We start from the raw sequence: 18,053 nt of genomic DNA, 5'->3' as shown, positions 1-18,053 counted from the left end.
AGAAGGAAAAAATTATGCTGAATAGACTAGTGCAGATCCAAGTTAACCACCTCTCAGAAGACATAACCCCAGCTCCCAGGCCTAGGCAGTGCCACATGCTGAGCACAGGACTCCTGCTTTGTCTGCCCCTGTTGATTTCTTGGGGTTCAGAAGGTCGAGCTGACCCCGAGATCACAAAGAGTCTTTGCTTCCCTAGCCCAATGCAGCCAAATAAGACGTCTGGAATGTGTCCAATTGCTTTCTCAAGGTTGTTTATTTCTTCTTATCTAAAAACATTCTTCCTCTGACCTGCCAAGCGCTGCCTAGCAAGTCCACCATAGCATTCTGCCCCCAAGCCTTGGGTGGCTCACACCTTATATACTCAAAACTATGTGTGTATGTTTACAATTTATTACCAATTCCCATCACCCATGTTAGACTGTGAATCTCTACCTTGAACCAATAAAAAAGTGTCACCATCATACCAAGACATGGAGGACAAGATGAAGGAGAAGAAGGCTAGGACACGCCAAAATTCCTCCATCTTGTACCCCCTTGAACCCCATTCTAAAAATCCCAAATTTCTACTTTTCCATCCTATGTTAATTCAAATATCACACTACTAAAACTCTTGTGGCTTGTAATTCCTCATACAAAAATTGGCAGCCTTTTCCACAGGCTAAAATCGAAGCCACAGATGTTTTTGACTTCATGCCAGGGTCTCTGAGACCCCTGCCAGGGTCTCGAGACAGCCAGGGCAGCCAGAATGATGTCCTGGACTCCGACATGCCCGCAGACAGGGCTGCATTTCACATACCCATAGGGGCCAGCACAGACCTTCCTCATGGATGCAACAGGCTTCACTGCCCCAGTAATGCCCATTCCTCACCTCCAAGGTGGGATGAGTTTCCTCCTGTGACAGTCCCTACCCCAGCTGTGCCCCATACATAGCCAAAGCAGATATTTGAGAGGTTCATGTTTTCCAGGATCGGCAGACACGATCCCTCTGTCCAACTTCACCTGCCAGCCTCACCTGCCTGCTTTCTTGCTTGCTTGCTTCCTTTCCTTCCTTCCCTCCTTCCTGTGAAGGGGAATGCTGAAAGGCTTGGGCACATTTCAAGGGTCACTTACTTGTTTAATTCCTTTTTAGACTTGATTTGATCATGACCCCCCTGGGTGCAGCGCTGTAGTCCATAGCAGAGCAGCTTCACGGGCCGCGGGTAATGGAGTCAGCAGAGATTGGATTGCAGATACTGAAAGGCATACTGACGCTAGTAACTGTTTATGGTACATATAGCACGTGTACTAGATCATATTTCTCTCTCTTCAAGGTAATGTTTTTGACCAGCTGCACTTCTGCCGAGCCTTCTTGCTGTTTCTTCATCTGCAAGCCTGGTGTACACATGACTCGACAACTTCATCAAACAGCAATAGGCATCTCAAAATGCATTAAAAAGGCATTAGCGCTGGTGGCGGGGACTTGGGGGGAAGGGAAGAGTTAAAGAGGCAAGGGCCACTGACGAAGCCTGGCTCCTCAGCCCGCACACTGACCACCTGAGCGGCGCCCTTTCGGCCGGGGCGCGCAGCCCCGACTCGCTCGCCCTCGCCCCCACTCCCCGACCTCAGCCCGCCGACCCCGCCGCGCCCCTCCCCGCCCCTCCCCGTTGCACCGCCCTTGCCAAGGTGGTGCCAAGATGCTGCCAAGGTGGTGCCTCGGTATCCCCGGGGTCCCCTCGCCCCGCCAGGGATCGTCCCCGGGGCGCTGCTGCCGGGGGTCGGAGAGCGGCTGTTTCCAGCACGCCCGACGGGAATGCTCGCGCTGGCCGGCGTCCGCCGCCCCCTCTGCACAGCTGCCTGATGAACAAAGGCCCCGAAGCATCTGCGCAGGCTGAAGGCTGCTCCTTGTGGAAGACACGAAAAATGTGAACAGCGTTAGGGAAGAGGTTTCAAATTCCGGAGGTTTTCCTCTTTTATCAGTTTATCTCGATGTGTTGTCAGTACCACCCTTCCTCGAGGAGAAGACGTTAAGTGAGTCCATCGGTATTTATTTATGGATGCTGAATCAGTTCCCTGGATTTCATTCACTCCCCATGCACTTCAGTGAGCTGACTCGGTGCCCATAGCTGGGAATCCTCCTGCTGCAGATTTTTCCATGAAGCTGAATGTAGTCTCAAGCCAGCTGCTAAACACTAAGACCTCAGGGAGCTGGAGCATTGATTCATCACATCCATGCAAGAAGTGCAACCTAAAAGCTATTTCAGATCAAAATAACAGCTCAAGCACACCAATCTGAATGCATGAAAAGACATAGAATCCATGTCATACCTTCTGTTAAAAAATCACTAAAAGTATTTTTATTACCTACATATAGAATCATAGCATGGTTTGGGTTGGAAGGGATTTTACAGATCATCTAGTCCAACCCCCTGCCATGAACAGAAACACCTACCACTTGACCAGGTTGCTCAATGCTCAATACTCCATCCAACCTGGCCTTGAGCTCTTGCCAGGGATGGGGCATCCACAACTTCCCTGTTCCTTTGCTTCACCACCCTCACAGTAAAGGATTTCTTTTGCATATCTAACCTAAACTTTCTCTCTTCAGTTTGAACCATTACTCATTGTCCTAATCACCTTAATTCATTATGAATATCCACCCAAATAATTTTGAGTACTCAGGGAGACTTCTTATGAAGAAAATGTTTCAGTGTTGCTTTAAGAAAAAACTAAAGCTTAAAATAAATAGATAGATAAATAAATAAATAAATAACAATCACCAAAACCAAACAAACACCTAATAAAAAAACCACCTAAAAATCCACCTTAAAAATGGGAAGTTAATGAATTATCCATGAGCTTTTGCTGAGGAGTAAAGGGTGTCTGGGAGTTTCAGCATTTCGTGTCACCTTGCAGACAGCCGCTGTTTTCCAAAGTCAGTTATGTGATGAAGAAGATATTAAGATTAAATGAGTAGTGCAGAACTGAAAAGCAAACCCATAATTATTAATAGATATTTAAATTGGCAGGCAATCGATTTTTAAATTGTCCTTTCACCCTTGTGAGTAATGTGGTTTGCCTCACAGTGACAAATTAGCAGCAGCCCTGTGCTGTGACTGTTTCTACTGGAAGGTTCTCATTACCATTCAGGGGTTTTGCTGGCTCATCAGTGAATCGTGGACAGCATTTCTATTGCTGAAGTGTGGCCCAGAAACCAAGAAAGGATCGGAAACAGAGTCTATAAAAGCCTTTTCTTAAATTCTAAGATTCATTGGTTTCTTGAATAGGACTAAGTTCTTTGGCCTTAGTGTTATTATTTCTTATGTATCCCAGAGGAAGTAACAGTACACTCACCCCCTCCATGCCTCTCTTTATATTTTAGTATTCTTGTTAATCTCTCAGGAAAATAAGAACTGTAACATGTAATAGACTGAATGTGCTTTTTTTTCTTAATTGAAAAGAACAATCCCCTTAATCCCAGTAGCACTGGGCTGAGATCTAAGGTTTTGATCCAACTTTCATTATTCACCAACATCTCCAAGATAATTATACTAGCAGCTTATAAGAAGACCAAGATAAGCATCTTCTCAGACAAATGATTTTCAGTTACTAGTCAAAGCATAAATCTATTTTTTAGTTGCTACTTGGCATTTGTTTTATCAAAGTTTTTATTAATCAGAGTTCTAAATAGAACTGGTTGCATTTTTGTCTGTCAAAATAGATATTTTTAAAACATTAAAGTTTTCATGGAGCACATTGCTTTGCTACCATTTCCAATGGGATAGGTTCTGTACCTCAAGAACACAAACCCCAGTTAGACAGGGTGAAATTAATAAGAAAACTTGGAATTTTGGACCTGAAAATTCATATTTGCAGGCAGTCTTGTGTAATTTTACAAGACTATGCTTTGATAAAACAAAAGTAAATATTTGATCTTCAAAGACTTCAAAACCAGATGAAGTGGGATTTTGTTCTTCATACACTTTGTGCTCTGACAATAGTTCTTGCCTTTGTTCAACACTATTCCACTCTGCTCATTTTTCAAATACCTTAACCATATTTAGGATTCCTGAACAGTTTGTATTGTCTGCCACAAACAACACATCACCTTCGAGAGCGTGTGGTCTAAAAAACTTGTGACAATCCTTTTGCCACTTCTGTTATTTTCTCTCTTTCTACATTCAGAGTTCACACATCATCGTTATTGTTTTTTATAACTCGTGTTCAACTTTGTATTGTTACCAGTGAGCAAAGCACATGAACTGAACTCATACTCTACTTTAAGAATAAATGTTAGATTAGAATTCCAGGTATCTCAGGGGGCAAAAAAGCTTTCTTAAGCTTTTAACCATTGATTTGCACTCAGTATAATATAAAATACATGAAAAAATGGAAGGCACAAACTATTTTTCATGTTCACAAGGAATTGGTCAGTTGATAATGGGCTTAAATTTCATCAGGGAAAATTTTAGTTAGACTTCAGGAAAAATAGATTTAACCATATTATTTTAGTTGAACATTAGAAGGGGAGGCCTGTGGACAGTCCGTTATTTGAATATTTTACAATGTGAATAGACAAGCTTCTGCTAGGAATTGTTGGAGTAAATTGAATGCTGCTGTCAGGCAGAGGGATGCATTTGATTGTCTCTCGGAATCCCTCTTTATTGTCTGTGCCTTATTTTCTGTTGAAGGTACCCGCAGTTCAGATTTACGTAACCCTTGACATGGACAGGTAAGGGATGTTTTACCCTCAGTTCTTACATGCTGTTTGCAGATATTGAGCTTGAGCTGTTTCATTCTAGAGCAGCACAAGGCTGACCAGTACAAGCTGATGTTCTCAAGGTAACATGACCCCAAGCAAGGCAAGCAAATGCTTGCCCCAGCTGACCCTCTAGTAATATTTAGTAATGCATATTCTCTCCACAGATACTATTCTCTACTCAGATACTGTCTGATGGTTTGAGGCTAACAAGAACAGGGGCTGATGTGGATATCTGGAACAAAGGAGTGAATTTATCAGCAAGCTAACCAAGGCAAGAAAGTATTTTGTCTACTGATATTACCTAACAACCTAAAGATTCAGCCAGCCCTTCAGGGATTGGCATGACAATGCCTTTGATGGGAGGTAGAGGTATATTATTGGTTAAATATTTCATTTTTTCTTCTTTGCTTACCAGCAAGGTCTTTGCTTACCTACTTTTCTAGCATTGTCCAGATTTATTCAGCAGAAAATTTCCTGAAACCATGTTGTCATTTCAGCAATGATAGTATTTGCAGCAAGTGAGGGTTGTGAAATCTATCTGAACCCTCTGTGCACTCTTTTCATTTACAGTGGAATTACTGAAAGGTGGATTAATTACTTTGGGTAGATACCTCTACAGCCTGCAAATAAGAGAAAAAGGGAAGAAGCAGTACTACCAAGAACAGCTGTGACTACTGTAAGATGAAGCTGTCAGATCATCTTCCTCTGGTTGTAACACCAGACATTGCAAAGGCCTTTGAGATGTGCAGCTATACGGGAACAGATCTTACCCACGTCTGCAGGAGATATTGGAACATCCATATGCAGCACAGAGGTTACGTCACATGCAGCTGGAGCTTGGAGTTTAGTTAGCTGTGTATTTGAGATAAGGATTATGGGCCTATGAACTGAGCTGAAATTCACTTCAGGGTCAGGTTTGTAGGAGGTTTTGAGTCAACTATTGGCTTGTTTGGGACTACTTAACTGTAGATTAGACAGAAAAGTTCCTCTAAAGGACATTGTAGGGGGTCCTCCAGAAAGTGTTGATGGAGGGATTGTGGTACTCTGCTCTCAGCCCTTGCTCTGACGTCATATAGAAGCACTTCTGACAGTAAATGGATATTGTTAACTATTGTTAACTTGAGCTGAGAAGCCAAAGGCAGCCTTAATCACTGCTACTCCACACCCTCTGTGTCTGCAATTATCTCCCAGCATGAGGTGTGTTTTAGCAGCACTAGCAGGATCAGCATTTGATCTTTGCACCTCTTCAGTCACTGATCTTAATTGCTGATCACTGCAAGTGAAGAAGCAATTAAATATGAAAAGGATCATTTAAAGCCTCAGTTCTGTATGATACTGAGCATGCCTGTACATTATTATGACTCAGCCGGTCATAAGTCTGGCGTAGTTGAGGTCACTCACATCTTGCAGGATGAAACTATGGAATGAAACAACACTTCTAATCAATAGCAGAGACAGAAAAAGTGGATTTATTATGGATACTGATTGAACAACCAGATTAAGAATAATTGAGGACATCAGAGAGATGAGGAAACTTTCATACCTTTGGAGACTGTTGCTCTAGCACACTTTTTTTTTTATAGTTTCCTGCCAGAAAAAAAAAAAAGTCTATTGGCCCTTGGTATCAGTTTTAGCAGACCACAGATAACTGCTGTTGCAATGAGGGATGTGACCAATCCACATTTGAGATACACTGAGTGCCAAATACTAGTGTTTCTCCCTGGCTCACAAGTATGGATGGGTGTCAATGCAAGGCAGAGCTTGAGAGCAGTTACAGTAGCTACAATGGGAGTGGGAGAGATAAGAAATTAACACTGTCACTAAACATCAGGTAACAGCTCAGAGAAGAACAGAGAAACAACACTGCAAGTGTCACAATTTTAGTCTTAAGATACCTTTTATCATTTAACAGCATTTACAGAAAGATGTTTGGGTTAGACTTTCAGCGTTCCTTTCCTTACAAGTTTTCTGCACTTATTTTTTCATTCTCTGATAGCTGTATTGGAGTCATCTTTGTAAAAACTGCTTGTGATGTCCAGAGGAGATAACTAAAATTGCAGATGGGAAGTAACAGCAGGAGTAATAAACTCTTGAAACCAATCTTCACTATTTTCATGTGAATAACTTGACATAACTTGATGCATCAGGAAAATAGAAATCAGGAAATAGAAAGGAGATGTAAAACATAAGTGTAAAGGAAAGCACTTGTAATAGCAGGAATATAATTGGCAGGCAAATCCAAGTAGAATGATACTGAGAAATTCTCCTGGACTTAGTTCTTCCCTTTGTTGCAGACAATGAAGTAGTCATCACAGAAAGGACTATCATGAACTCTGAAAAGAAGACTGCAATGCTAGCTGTTGACTTTGGTGACTTTTTTTGTAAAACTGTCCAGAAGATATAAGAAAGAATTGGATGAGAATGAGAACTTAAAAGCTCCTTTTAGCCTCTGAGATACCGCTCGACATTAAAACCATGAAGGTTCCAATCATATTTCATCTGGCCCTTCTCTGACGGTGACCAGCAGGAACTATAGGGAGGAGTACAAGAACATATAGTATTTTCCCCTTATCACTTTATAAAAACACTTGGGCTGCACCTGCAAATTGTGAGTACAGTGTATTGGCATCACTATGAGATAGAGTGGCTGCGATGATGCTGTGACATTACCAGACTGAGTCCTCTGAACACATTTTCTGTGTAAGGCAATAGGATACTCACTGTCAATACAAATGTGGACTGATTATGGCATCTTATGAAATGGTTTGTTATTCAAGTTTGGGTGGTTTTTTCTCAAAAAGAGTAGCATATCAGTATATTTAGATGCACAGAAGGGAAAACCACAAAACTCTAGAGCAGAAATGGATTTATTTATAAGTTATGAAATCTGAAGTTATCCTTAAATACAAATAGTAATAGAAACAAACAGAAAGCTTGTACAAAGGTAACAGAAGAATGATTAAGTGAACAAGGTCGTGATGGAATCATGTGAATAGAACTAGTGATCTTCTGTGATCATTCACTTACATTTAAAATAAAACGAGGCCCTTTCCCCTGTGATTTACAATGCACAGGGAATCTGGAAGTCTTGCCCCAAACTGACAATCCATTGTTTATTGTGAATCCTGTGGGCTTAGTATTACAAATCTATGTCCACGTAAAACAGGGTAAAATACTAATTGCTAATATTTTTCATTCAGCTGGCTTTTCCAGCAATGTTTCAGCAACCATGTTTCAGCAACCTGTGTGCCATATGTGAGCATATCTGAGTTATGAATATGCTAAATTTCTTTCCAAAGAAGATTTATTCTCCAGGGACTTTGAGCTCAGCATGGGTAAAGAGGTAATCATGAAGATCAGAAGGCTTTTCCTTAATTCTGGATTGATTCAGATGCTTTAATATAATATTGTTAAGTTTCTTCAGCTCTTCTATGTTCTTCTTTTCAGATAGTAGTCTGCTTGATATTTGGTCCACCTCATTTCTAGTTTGAACTTGAAAAGGAGAATGTACCATGTTAAATTGGCAACATTTAAGTCAAGAGCATCATTACCCTCACTTGTATTGCTATGAGGAATAATGATGACTAAAAATATTAAACAGGATAACAACTGCAGAACCTAATAATAAGAAGTTATACATCTGGTGGGTTTACCTGCCCACTACATTCTTTTTTGCTTATTTGCTGGTTTCTTTCTTTTCTTTTTTTTTTTTAATTTAGTGCAGAGTAATAAAATCATATATGGCTCAGATAATTTTTGCAGTTTTCAGAAGCATAACCATTAGTGTCAACAAGGAAATGTCTTATTTAGGGGCTTCAAGATCCAATCTGTGGCATGTGCAAATATTTTATTTGAAATAAAAGAAAAATTCTTGCAAATACTGACATTTCGAGGCCAGCCTCCTCTAGCACGCCAATATTTACTTTTGGAGCTATTTTTATTTTGGCCTTCTGAAGTTAAAAAATTTACCCATGGGTTTTGAAGCTTATGTATAACAGTAGCAATGTTAAATGAATCTATGCATGTGGTTTGCAAACATCTCAGATTATAGAACACATTATACCTATATGTATCGAATAAAACATTGTAACATCAACTGAAACACCACTGGAAATCAGTTTCAAAAACCCAGGCCTCCACCAACCTGAGCCCAAGCAAACTGCTTTAATTCTTGTACGAATTTTTTTCACTTTAGTTTATAATTTTTCCACTAGAGCAACCCAATTCTAATTTTTCTATACCAAGGGTCTACTTTTAGCAGCTAAATAAATCTCTCTTGGTATCAGTTGAGGCATTTCAATTAGGATTTTACAATCATGTTACTTAAAATATACTTTATGTTCTTTACTTGTCTGATATTTCTTTGAGTGCCTGTAAGAAAATTTAGTCAAGGGTTAGGATTTCCTGGCCTAAAAGAAAAATCAGGATTTTTGCTACATTTCAGCGAATTCCCTACTACAGGATATAAGAAATCCTGATTTCATATGGGTTTCAATTCTTCCAAAATAGTCTTGTAAATCTAAATAATGCACCTCAGATTCTATTCAATATTATTAGCTCAGAAAACCCCAAGATAACAAGGTTTCCATTAACCAGCCAAGTCTTCAGTTAAACCTGCCTGATCATTCCTAAAAGACTGGAACAGTAATTGTGTCTGCAGACTCTATGCTACATGCAAATCTTGATAAATGTCTAATTCTTTTTCTTATGCTTAAGACTTTTCTAGTTCCAAATCAATTTCCAGTCAGTACTTTGATGACAAAGGGTCAGGTCTTCTTTCAGGTAGCCTGATTTAAGTGTTAGCCTGGGTGGAATTCCAGTTGCAGCGGAATGACCCCAATACTGAGTTTTATCTGGAAAGGAATGGAAGGCACATTGCCAAAGTGTCTCACTGCCATACAATTACCTTTAAATTTTAATTTCATTTCCAGTCAGCAATTTTAGCAACACAGTATAATGCTGCTGAGAGAAATTCTTCTCTGCTGTTGAAGCTCACAAATCCTTAACACTAAGAATAATATTGTGCCTTTTAGCCCTGAGAGAGTGTTGTTTGCCTGTGCTTCTGCCCCCAGGACCACGACCCAGTGCCCAAAACCAGCCAAAGCCTTTGACCATGCAAATATAGGAATAGCATGTTACAAGGTAGCATGACACATTACAGCAAAGTTCTTTTTCCAATTGGACCTACATTTTTAAGAACTACTCTTTGGCTTACTTACATATTAAGAATATTACAAATGAAACAAGTGCCAAACTGATGGTCAAAGTAAGAATAAAGGTGACGAAGAACAAACACTGGTTTCTTGCATTGATCCCTGCCATACTTTCTCCAGTACCACCAGTGTTCTCTTCCTCATCTGTTAAGAGATGACAAATCATTTGGTGATACAGTTTTTTAAGGTTGGTTAGGATAAGCATGACAAAATGCTTCTGGTATCATGAAATGATGCAGAATACATCGTATATTTGGCCAACAGATTTTATTTCCTGTGATATTTCATGAAAGGAAAAGAAATCAACTTTATGAACTCAGCTTGAATTTGAAAATATAAAAAATTATACATCTGTTATAGCTGTTAGAACATGTTCAACAAAAATATTTCCATGTTGAAATACAGTGTTTTGTTGAAGTTGACTTGTTTTACAGTTCAGAGTTTTACAATTGTTTTACATGTACAAAGGTTGCAATGAAGTTTTCATCAGGCAGAGCGGTAAGGGCTTGATTGCATTTAACCTTTTCAAAAGGGAAGAAAGAAAAATTCATATTGAACACCAAGGTACTGATTCATTATACACATTCATCCTCTAGATATGCTTATTTTTCTGTTTAATGAAAAGTATCCCTGGGATAATTAATCTCCCAAAGTAAACACCTCAGATAAGCCCCTAATGTTGGATAGTCAATATTCTTCTTCATCTTTAGGATTTGTTGGTTTCATTCCAGTAAAAAATGAGGCACCTATCCTGCTAATTGTCAAGAATGGAACAGACTCTCACAGAGACTACAGGTGTTGTCCTTTAAGCACAGGAAGAATGAGGGGGAAAAGCAAAGGCACTTGCAATGCTGATCTTGAATCAGCTCAACAAGACAGTTCATTGCTTTTTAAAGAATGTGTTGCATATATAAGGAAATTCAGCAGTGTTTCTCATAGAAACAGTTGCAATCACTGTGAGGTGGCAGCAAGCCCCAGAGATAACGAGTCAACTGAACACCATGAGGAAATTCATGCCAATGTAAAAAATTTACACTTGAGGCAGATTTGTTCAATCTTAAGTTTGTATACTACTGTAATAACTTACAAAGATTTGGGTTTCTTTTTTATTTTGGAGGGAGGAGAAAGCTAATGTAATTTCACTTTGGTGTCAGTCTCATACATACTAAAATTACATGCAAATTACTGTAATTTATCCTTTTGTAATTGCTCTCTTGCCATTCTGAAAGGGAGAGTAATGTGTGCATCTGTGAAAAATGTATTTCTAGGTCATGTTCTTGTTTTAGCTGGTGGAAATCGCCGAGGTCTTTGCAACTGAGCCTGTAGCGATAAAGCTGAGGAAAGGCTGCATATGCCATTACAGGACTTTAATAATGACCCTACCTAGGGTTGAGCAATTCACTGAGCTGGTAGATCTCTGGGAATATCTGTTTTTCTTTATTTTGTGTTTAACACACTCCTGTCCATGAGTAAGATGAAATATTTTCATATTTCTCTTTTGAGCCTCTATTCTTATTCCCTTAGCATTCATAACAAATGCATCATATAATAAATGTCTGCACCAATATTGGTTTCTAATCAGAATAATAGGGATAGGCAGGGCCTGCTTCTGCTGCCTGCCAAGCATCCTAAGTTATCAATAGTGGTCTCAAAAGTGATCTGAGCTCACTCTGCCTAATGAATGCTTCTTACTATTTCATCAGGCTGAACATGCCTGAGGCATGAGGCTGCAGTGTTGTGAGGAATTGGTGAGCACACATTCTTGTCAAACTGCAAGCAGTGGGAACATTTTATCATCTAAAACATGAAATTACTGCATGGCTCCTACTGAAGCAACCAAACAGCGTATGGATTTTAAACAGCTTTTGACATGTCTCCAATTTTCCGTCTACAGAACCAGAGTTTTCTTTTGTTGAGTAAGTTAGCTGAGAGGATGAGATATCTATAAACTCTCCAAGCTTAAAAGCTATATTAAAAGAATAGTCCTAGAAGGAACCAAAGCATTTTACAAATTTACAAAGCATTTGTAAAACCAAAGCATTTTACAAATATGAATAAAATACTTATTAAGCTACCATTTTTTACTGCTGAAATGTAGGGAGAGGCGTGCATGTGATTATTCCAGAGAATCACATGTTTCCACAGAACCTTGTATATTTACCTGAAAAATAAATAGTACTGTCCAATAAAATTGCAAAAGAAAGCAAAACAGTCACAGTGAAAGGAGTTTCTTAAAATTAAAATTGATTTATGCCATTGTCTCATTTTCTATGTGTAAAAGTAACAATATCAAGATAATCTGCATATGAGGAATTAGTACTTTATGTCTAAAATATTTGCATTAAATGCAGAAACCAGCACCACTCTAATCAGTTGGATAAGAAAAGGTTAGAGGACTTGGAAACAGAAGTAATGAGAAAACAAATAATTAGAAAGCATGATTAAATTATGGCCACATTTCAACATAGCTGTTGACCTATACATTTCTTCACTCAAATTTGCAATTACAATAAGGGAAATAAAAGCAGACTTAAATATTGTTATGTGGAATGCTGCTGAAGAGCTCCAGGTTTTAAGATATTTTCAGGTCACAAAGAACTCAAATTGTAGCTATCACTGGGTGAAAATATTCTTGTTGCGGTGAGAAATCAAAGGCAAAAGCCTTATCAAACCAGCAGAAATGTGGGAGCCATAACTGAAACTGTGAGTAAAGAAAGTCTGTGAAGTAAAATACTTAAAGGTTTCACAGGATATTTCAGGTAACTGGTTTGAGTTCTTAGGAGATGCGTCTTAAAGGAATGAGCAGAAATTCTCAGGTGCTTCTATTGCCACATATGAAATTTTGTGCTTGGGAAGAGCTATGATGCTATTTGATTAGCAGGTGTATATTGGGCATTACTAGAGACATTATCCTGCAAGAAATCACCTCATAAATCCCAACTGAAATGGAAGATAAGTTCAGGTTTGAAAGTAAATCCCTAACTAAATGCAAGGATTTTCAGGAACCTAAAGCAGAAATATTCAGCAGGGACAGCTAAAACCATTGTCTGATCTGTCTATAATTATGCCATTTTCAATCTTTTTCTTACATTTTTCAGTACAGAGCTTGGCATACCTCTTGGCCTATTAGGCTGTTGACATCAGTGACACACAATATGGATTGTATATATAGAAATCCACAGATCATCTATCATACACACCTAGTGAACGTTGGGATTCAGCTGGACAAACATTTAGCTTGTTTAGGTTGTTTAGGGAATCAACTACATAAAGTTTTCCTTCTTCATGAGTATCAGGCAGGTTAAATTCCAAAGCAGGTCTCTCCATTCTCTCTAAAAGAAACAATAATTTAAAAGGTAAATTAAATTTACCTTTTTCCCTATTTACGTATTACATATATTATTCCTAATAATATTACCTATATTACCTAAATTTACCTATTTCCCATGGCTGTAGGAAATAACTTGTAACAGTTGGTATCCTGTTCTAAGGAAATACTGAGCAGCCTAAATGATCCTTAAAAAACAGAGATTTGAAGGACCAGCACACTTACTAGATCTTGAAGCAGGGACAACTCAATACATAGCACCTGTTCATTCTCGGAAATCTATGATGATTAAAACATTTCATTTTTACATTGTGTTTGTGCACATACGTGTGTGTATGGGGAAAGAGAGAAAGCGAAAAGTCAATTTGACTGGCTCCAGCATTGATTTGAATGGTACATATTTAGTATATTATCCTTTGATTTGGTCAGTACTTGGTAAGAGACAGTGTGAGATCCTGACCACAGTGAAAGCCAAACCTTCACTAATATTTCCAGAAAGGATGTCACTCAGGTCCTCTTCTTTCAGCATCAAGTAAATGGGAGATAAAACAGGGAAAGCAGGTATGAATGTAGGAGATAAGCAACAGAAGTACGTATCTGTTTATACACCTTAGAATATCACTGTGAAGTTATTATTTGTGAAAAAATGTAATCTATTTCACACGTCTACTTCTTCAGAGTAGTACCCCTTGCTTTAAAAAAGGCACTAGATTAAGTTCAATTAGTAAAAACAGTTTCGCTGCAGAGTCTGGGTGCATGAATTCAGTGAATGATTCTTAACATAACTACAGTTTTGAAAGAAGATTATATATAGAAAATAAACAGTACCTAGGGAAGTGGCTTCTATGTATTGCACATTATTCCTTATCAGTCTTTGGCTTTTCTTTACACTACTCTGACTGCAAAAATGTCTTCTGGAAACAAATTACACTTCTAGCCATAAGGAGATGCAGACACTCTAAGTAGGCATGTTTGTCTACAATTGTCACTGAAAACTCCCTTTGTAATTATTGAAGAAAAATATATTCCTCCAGGTATTATCCCTCTTATTCTAAGATACTCCTTTCTCACCTTAGCATCACAGCCTAAATGTATGTTTTTCTTGCTAGTGAATTTAAGGAAGGAGCCCCCACAGATTAGTTTAAATTTGGAATAGAATGCATCTTACCTATTTAATATTTTATAATATTAAGTTAAGCTCCCAAGTTCAATTTTATCTGCCAATATAAATCAGCACTTTGTGGGATGCAAACCTCCCTTGATGACATGCGTTAATCACCTAAGGGTGATTTCTGAATCCTAGATGGATTAACTGTCCTCTTGACATGACATGCTTCTGAGCCTTTTCTTCCTCTCCAAGGAATACAGAACAGAGTGCGACGAGATTCCTAATAAAACATTTAAATTAAAAACCTAAAATTTGAACCCTAACTGTTTGCAGAAAATCTTCACTCCTTCCCTCATGAAACCAAATGCAGAAGTTCACTATAATTGCCCCAAATCTGAGCACACTGCAAAATAGACATTCAATGAGCCTCAGTAAGTCTAAAGACTAAGCACTGAAAGCAACCCTGACAACAAGGCTTGCTCTCCTGCTAGTTGAGACTGGCAGGACGACATGGATACTTTCATATTTCTTTTTAACAGCCCATAAGAAAAGATTACAACTTACTCTTTTCTCTGTCCAGAAGTGCTCCTTTAAAGTACAAAGAAAATGTAGAAAAGCTGGCATGATAGGGGTTAACCTTACCTAGTATATGATTTTTAGGTGTGCAGCAGGAACTTCAGGACAGATGGCTGTGCCCGCTGTCCTTCCTCTAGAGCATGACACGGCACTAAGCAGCACAGTCTGTAAGCCACGTCCCCCCCAGAGCTGGCTCTGCTGTCTCCCCACATGCACATCCTCAGCCAACACAGTCATTATGGAGCCCTGTGTTTGAACTGCGTGCCAAAAGTCACCACTTCATGCACAAAGGCTGTTGGTTATTTTTAGATTCTGAAGAGCAGTTGTTCCACTATTTTGATTAATACCTCCCTGCAGCTTCAGGGAACACTCTTCTTAACTACTTGAGCTGCAATAAATGTGAGTACCTTTGATTTACTAGTATTATGAATTCTATGTTTCTGCACATATTATTTAAGTATTTGCACATGTAAACACAGTGAGGATTACCATTATTAATTCAAAAAAGTTTATACTACATTTGTTTGATTCCATTGATATGCCAAAGAAGAAAGGATACAAACATCAGTGTCATTGGATAAAAATATTGATTATTTTCCCAACAAATCAATCTAAACATTGGCACCTTTGGATTCACTTTATATTTTACTTTAACCTTGCCTAAAGACTTTTTTCCCCAATGCAACTTTTAAATGTCTTCCTAAGTCATTGTGGTAAAAAAACCCTTAGAATGAGAATACATTGAGAATTGTTCACAGAAAAAAAAAAAAAAAGGAAATAAAATCTAAAAGGTTAACAAATATGAGAATGAAACATTACTTACAACATAATTACATTCAGGTAATGTGCCAGTATGGAAGAAATCAGACAGTGAAAATCATGTGAAGAAAACTTGTTCTGCAGTTCCTCTCTCTGCTTCTAGCCCCATAGGAACCTGTCGAGTCCTGCAGTACCCATAAAGGTAGCTGTGAAACAGACTGCCCCTCTCAGTCTATATTTAGAGTTCAGCTTGGCTAAGTATACTCACTTTGCAATATTGATCTGCTAAACAGAAATCAGCGCATACACAGCTCTTTTTTATTATATTGGAATCATGATAATATCCCACCATGGAGAATGAGGGTTGTTATTGATGATCAGTATTTCACTAATCTTTTTGTTAGTGCCAAACCTCTTAGGTTTAGTGCTTGTCTAAAATGCATTTGCTATGCAGAAGAGTCTACAACACTGTAGCTATGAGTAACCAGTTTGCTATGCAGAAGAGTCATATCCACAGTATTGCAGTCATGAGTATTTTAAAGTCATAGACTAGAAAAAACAGGGTTGTTCCCCCGTTGTCTCATACACTTTATGAATTCAAGTGCGACAGTATTATATGGTGGACTAATTTGTCTGGCATCCTTAGCTGTTCAAAGATTAAATTCTGATAAACTGGTGGTGAGTAGTTGTTATGGTTTGACACTGGTGCAATGCCAGCGCCCCCATGAAAATACACCTTCCCAAATAAATGCTGTGAGATGGTATCAGGAACGGAGCAGAGCAGGCCCAAGTTTAATAACAAAGGAAAAAAAAAAACTTTATTAAACTACTACTACACAAGACACACGGACTAAATTCAGGATGAAGACCTTTTAAAACACACCCCTCCTCCTCCTAATTTCCAAAACACCCACCATGAAACATCACCTGGGATTCTTGATCAAATTACCACCCTTCAGATAACCAATACTTAATCTATTAAGGGAGAGAGAAGTCTCTTTTGCACCACAGACCCCCCGAGGAAACACAGTTGCCACCTCCTGTGTTTCTGTGTCACACAAGGCAACCGCCCGGAAGAAAAAATCTGCCAGTGTGACACTCTCCTTTCCATGTCACAGTGCTCTCACCACCATGCATGGACAGACTGCTCATAGGGCTCCTTTAAGGATGCTTTGCCACGGACCCAAAGATACAACAGTTCAGCTTCTCATCTTGGGACTACAGTCCCCCCCATTTTTCCCCTGGGGCCAAGGGTCTAGGAACAGAGATCATCTTCTTCCCGAAGACAGAGGGCATCACCATTCCCTCTTCAGCTTTCTTCTGTTCTTGCCATTCCTGTGCTGTTGGTTGCTGAAGCAGGTCTCCTTGGGTCACCACTGCATCCCCCTAAAATGCAGCCTCTATTGCAGGACATTTTGGTTCAGTCTATGGAAAGTCCAGCCAAAAGCTACTCTATCATCTCCTCCCACCTAAATATTTTTTCTTCTAACATCTCAGGTCCCGGACTGTCTCTCTTCCACTACAAATCGAGGAGTAATATTTTACAAAGCCCTCATTTCCCAGAAAGGGTTAAAAGTTCAGACTCCCTGGACAGCTGAAATTTCTGCTCAGCATTCCCATCTCTCACGCTGGGCATCATCCCCCTCTCTGCATCTCCTCTACCAGCAAATTTCCAGGTGCCATCAGGCTCTCTGTCTCTTTCCCTCTGAGGGGAGACAAAGGCATCTCCATTTCTCTCCACCCTTCCGTCTGCAGGAGTTGGCTTGGTTCCAGATCTTCAGCCCCCTTGGCCTACCTGGACCAGGCCATGTGGCTTCCCCTCCCCCACCCAGCCTAAGGCTGGGCAGAACCAAAGGAGACAGTTCTCCTGGGAGTTCTTGCTTTTAACCCCCTGTGTTCTCAGAGGCGTGTCCATACTTTCAGTGGTCACTCCAGGTGCCAATATCCAAACCTGACCACTGATAGGTTTGACCCAACTTCCTGAAGAAAAATTCACTTCCATGTCAAACTACGACAGTAGTGTAATTGCTCCTTTGCTGAGTTCTTTTGATCACTTTTTTCCTTGCTGACATTGCAGAAGGCAGTGTTACAGCATATTGTATTGACAGATCTTCAGGTTCAGAAGCTCCAGCAATCTAGGTTTTAATGTCTTTATTACATAACACCTCCCCCCCCCCCCCCCCCCCCAAGTAGCTAAGACAGTTCTCAGCTACTAGCACATTTCAGTCCTATAGAACCAGAAACTGAGGGTAGAAGAGTAGTTCTCAACATGATGAACACAGGAAAACTGGAATGGTTCTTCTAAGATAAAGGAGAACATGTTTTGCAGCA

At 39.4% G+C, this 18,053-nt stretch overlaps 1 protein-coding gene and 1 long non-coding RNA gene across 5 annotated transcripts; both read right to left on the bottom strand.

Moving 5' to 3' along the window:
- Positions 1–2,017: 2,017 nt before the first annotated feature.
- Positions 2,018–5,698, bottom strand: LOC128788821 (uncharacterized). Its single transcript, XR_008431216.1, has 3 exons — positions 5,509–5,698; positions 5,170–5,358; positions 2,018–2,231 (listed from the first exon to the last, which is right to left on the bottom strand). It is a non-coding gene; the product is annotated as an uncharacterized LOC128788821 (long non-coding RNA).
- Positions 5,699–7,587: 1,889 nt separating this feature from the next.
- On the bottom strand, positions 7,588–17,416 carry LSMEM1 (leucine rich single-pass membrane protein 1). Of its 4 annotated transcripts, none has more exons than XM_053944101.1 (4): positions 13,740–17,416; positions 13,152–13,283; positions 9,958–10,095; positions 7,588–8,230 (listed from the first exon to the last, which is right to left on the bottom strand). In XM_053944101.1, the coding sequence occupies exons 2-4, from the start codon at positions 13,276–13,278 to the stop codon at positions 8,043–8,045; spliced, it is 453 nt and encodes a 150-aa protein (XP_053800076.1). In that variant the 5' UTR covers positions 13,279–13,283; positions 13,740–17,416; the 3' UTR covers positions 7,588–8,042. The 4 variants fall into 4 exon arrangements, with proteins under 4 accessions (XP_053800076.1, XP_053800078.1, XP_053800077.1 ...); XM_053944103.1 differs by having other exon boundaries at positions 14,952–17,416; XM_053944102.1 differs by having other exon boundaries at positions 15,030–17,416.
- Positions 17,417–18,053: the final 637 nt, after the last annotated feature.

This window comes from Vidua chalybeata, chromosome 5 (genome assembly GCF_026979565.1).
Source record: "Vidua chalybeata isolate OUT-0048 chromosome 5, bVidCha1 merged haplotype, whole genome shotgun sequence".
Taxonomy (NCBI): domain Eukaryota; kingdom Metazoa; phylum Chordata; class Aves; order Passeriformes; family Viduidae; genus Vidua; species Vidua chalybeata.
The sequence above is the reverse complement of the archived record's forward strand: the minus strand, read 5'-3'. Positions and strand labels throughout refer to the sequence as shown.

Bases quoted from the DNA above. Each gene is read 5' to 3' on its own strand.
- LSMEM1 (XM_053944101.1), bottom strand. From the start codon at position 13,278: ATGGAGAGACCTGCTTTGGAATTTAACCTGCCTGATACTCATGAAGAA. The intron at 10,096-13,151 runs GTGTGTATGATA...ATCTCTTAACAG, and splicing joins TGAATCCCAACGTTCACTAG to ATGAGGAAGAGAACACTGGT. The intron at 8,231-9,957 runs GTAAGTAAGCCA...CTCCTTTTCAAG, and splicing joins ATTTGTAATATTCTTAATAT to TTCAAACTAGAAATGAGGTG.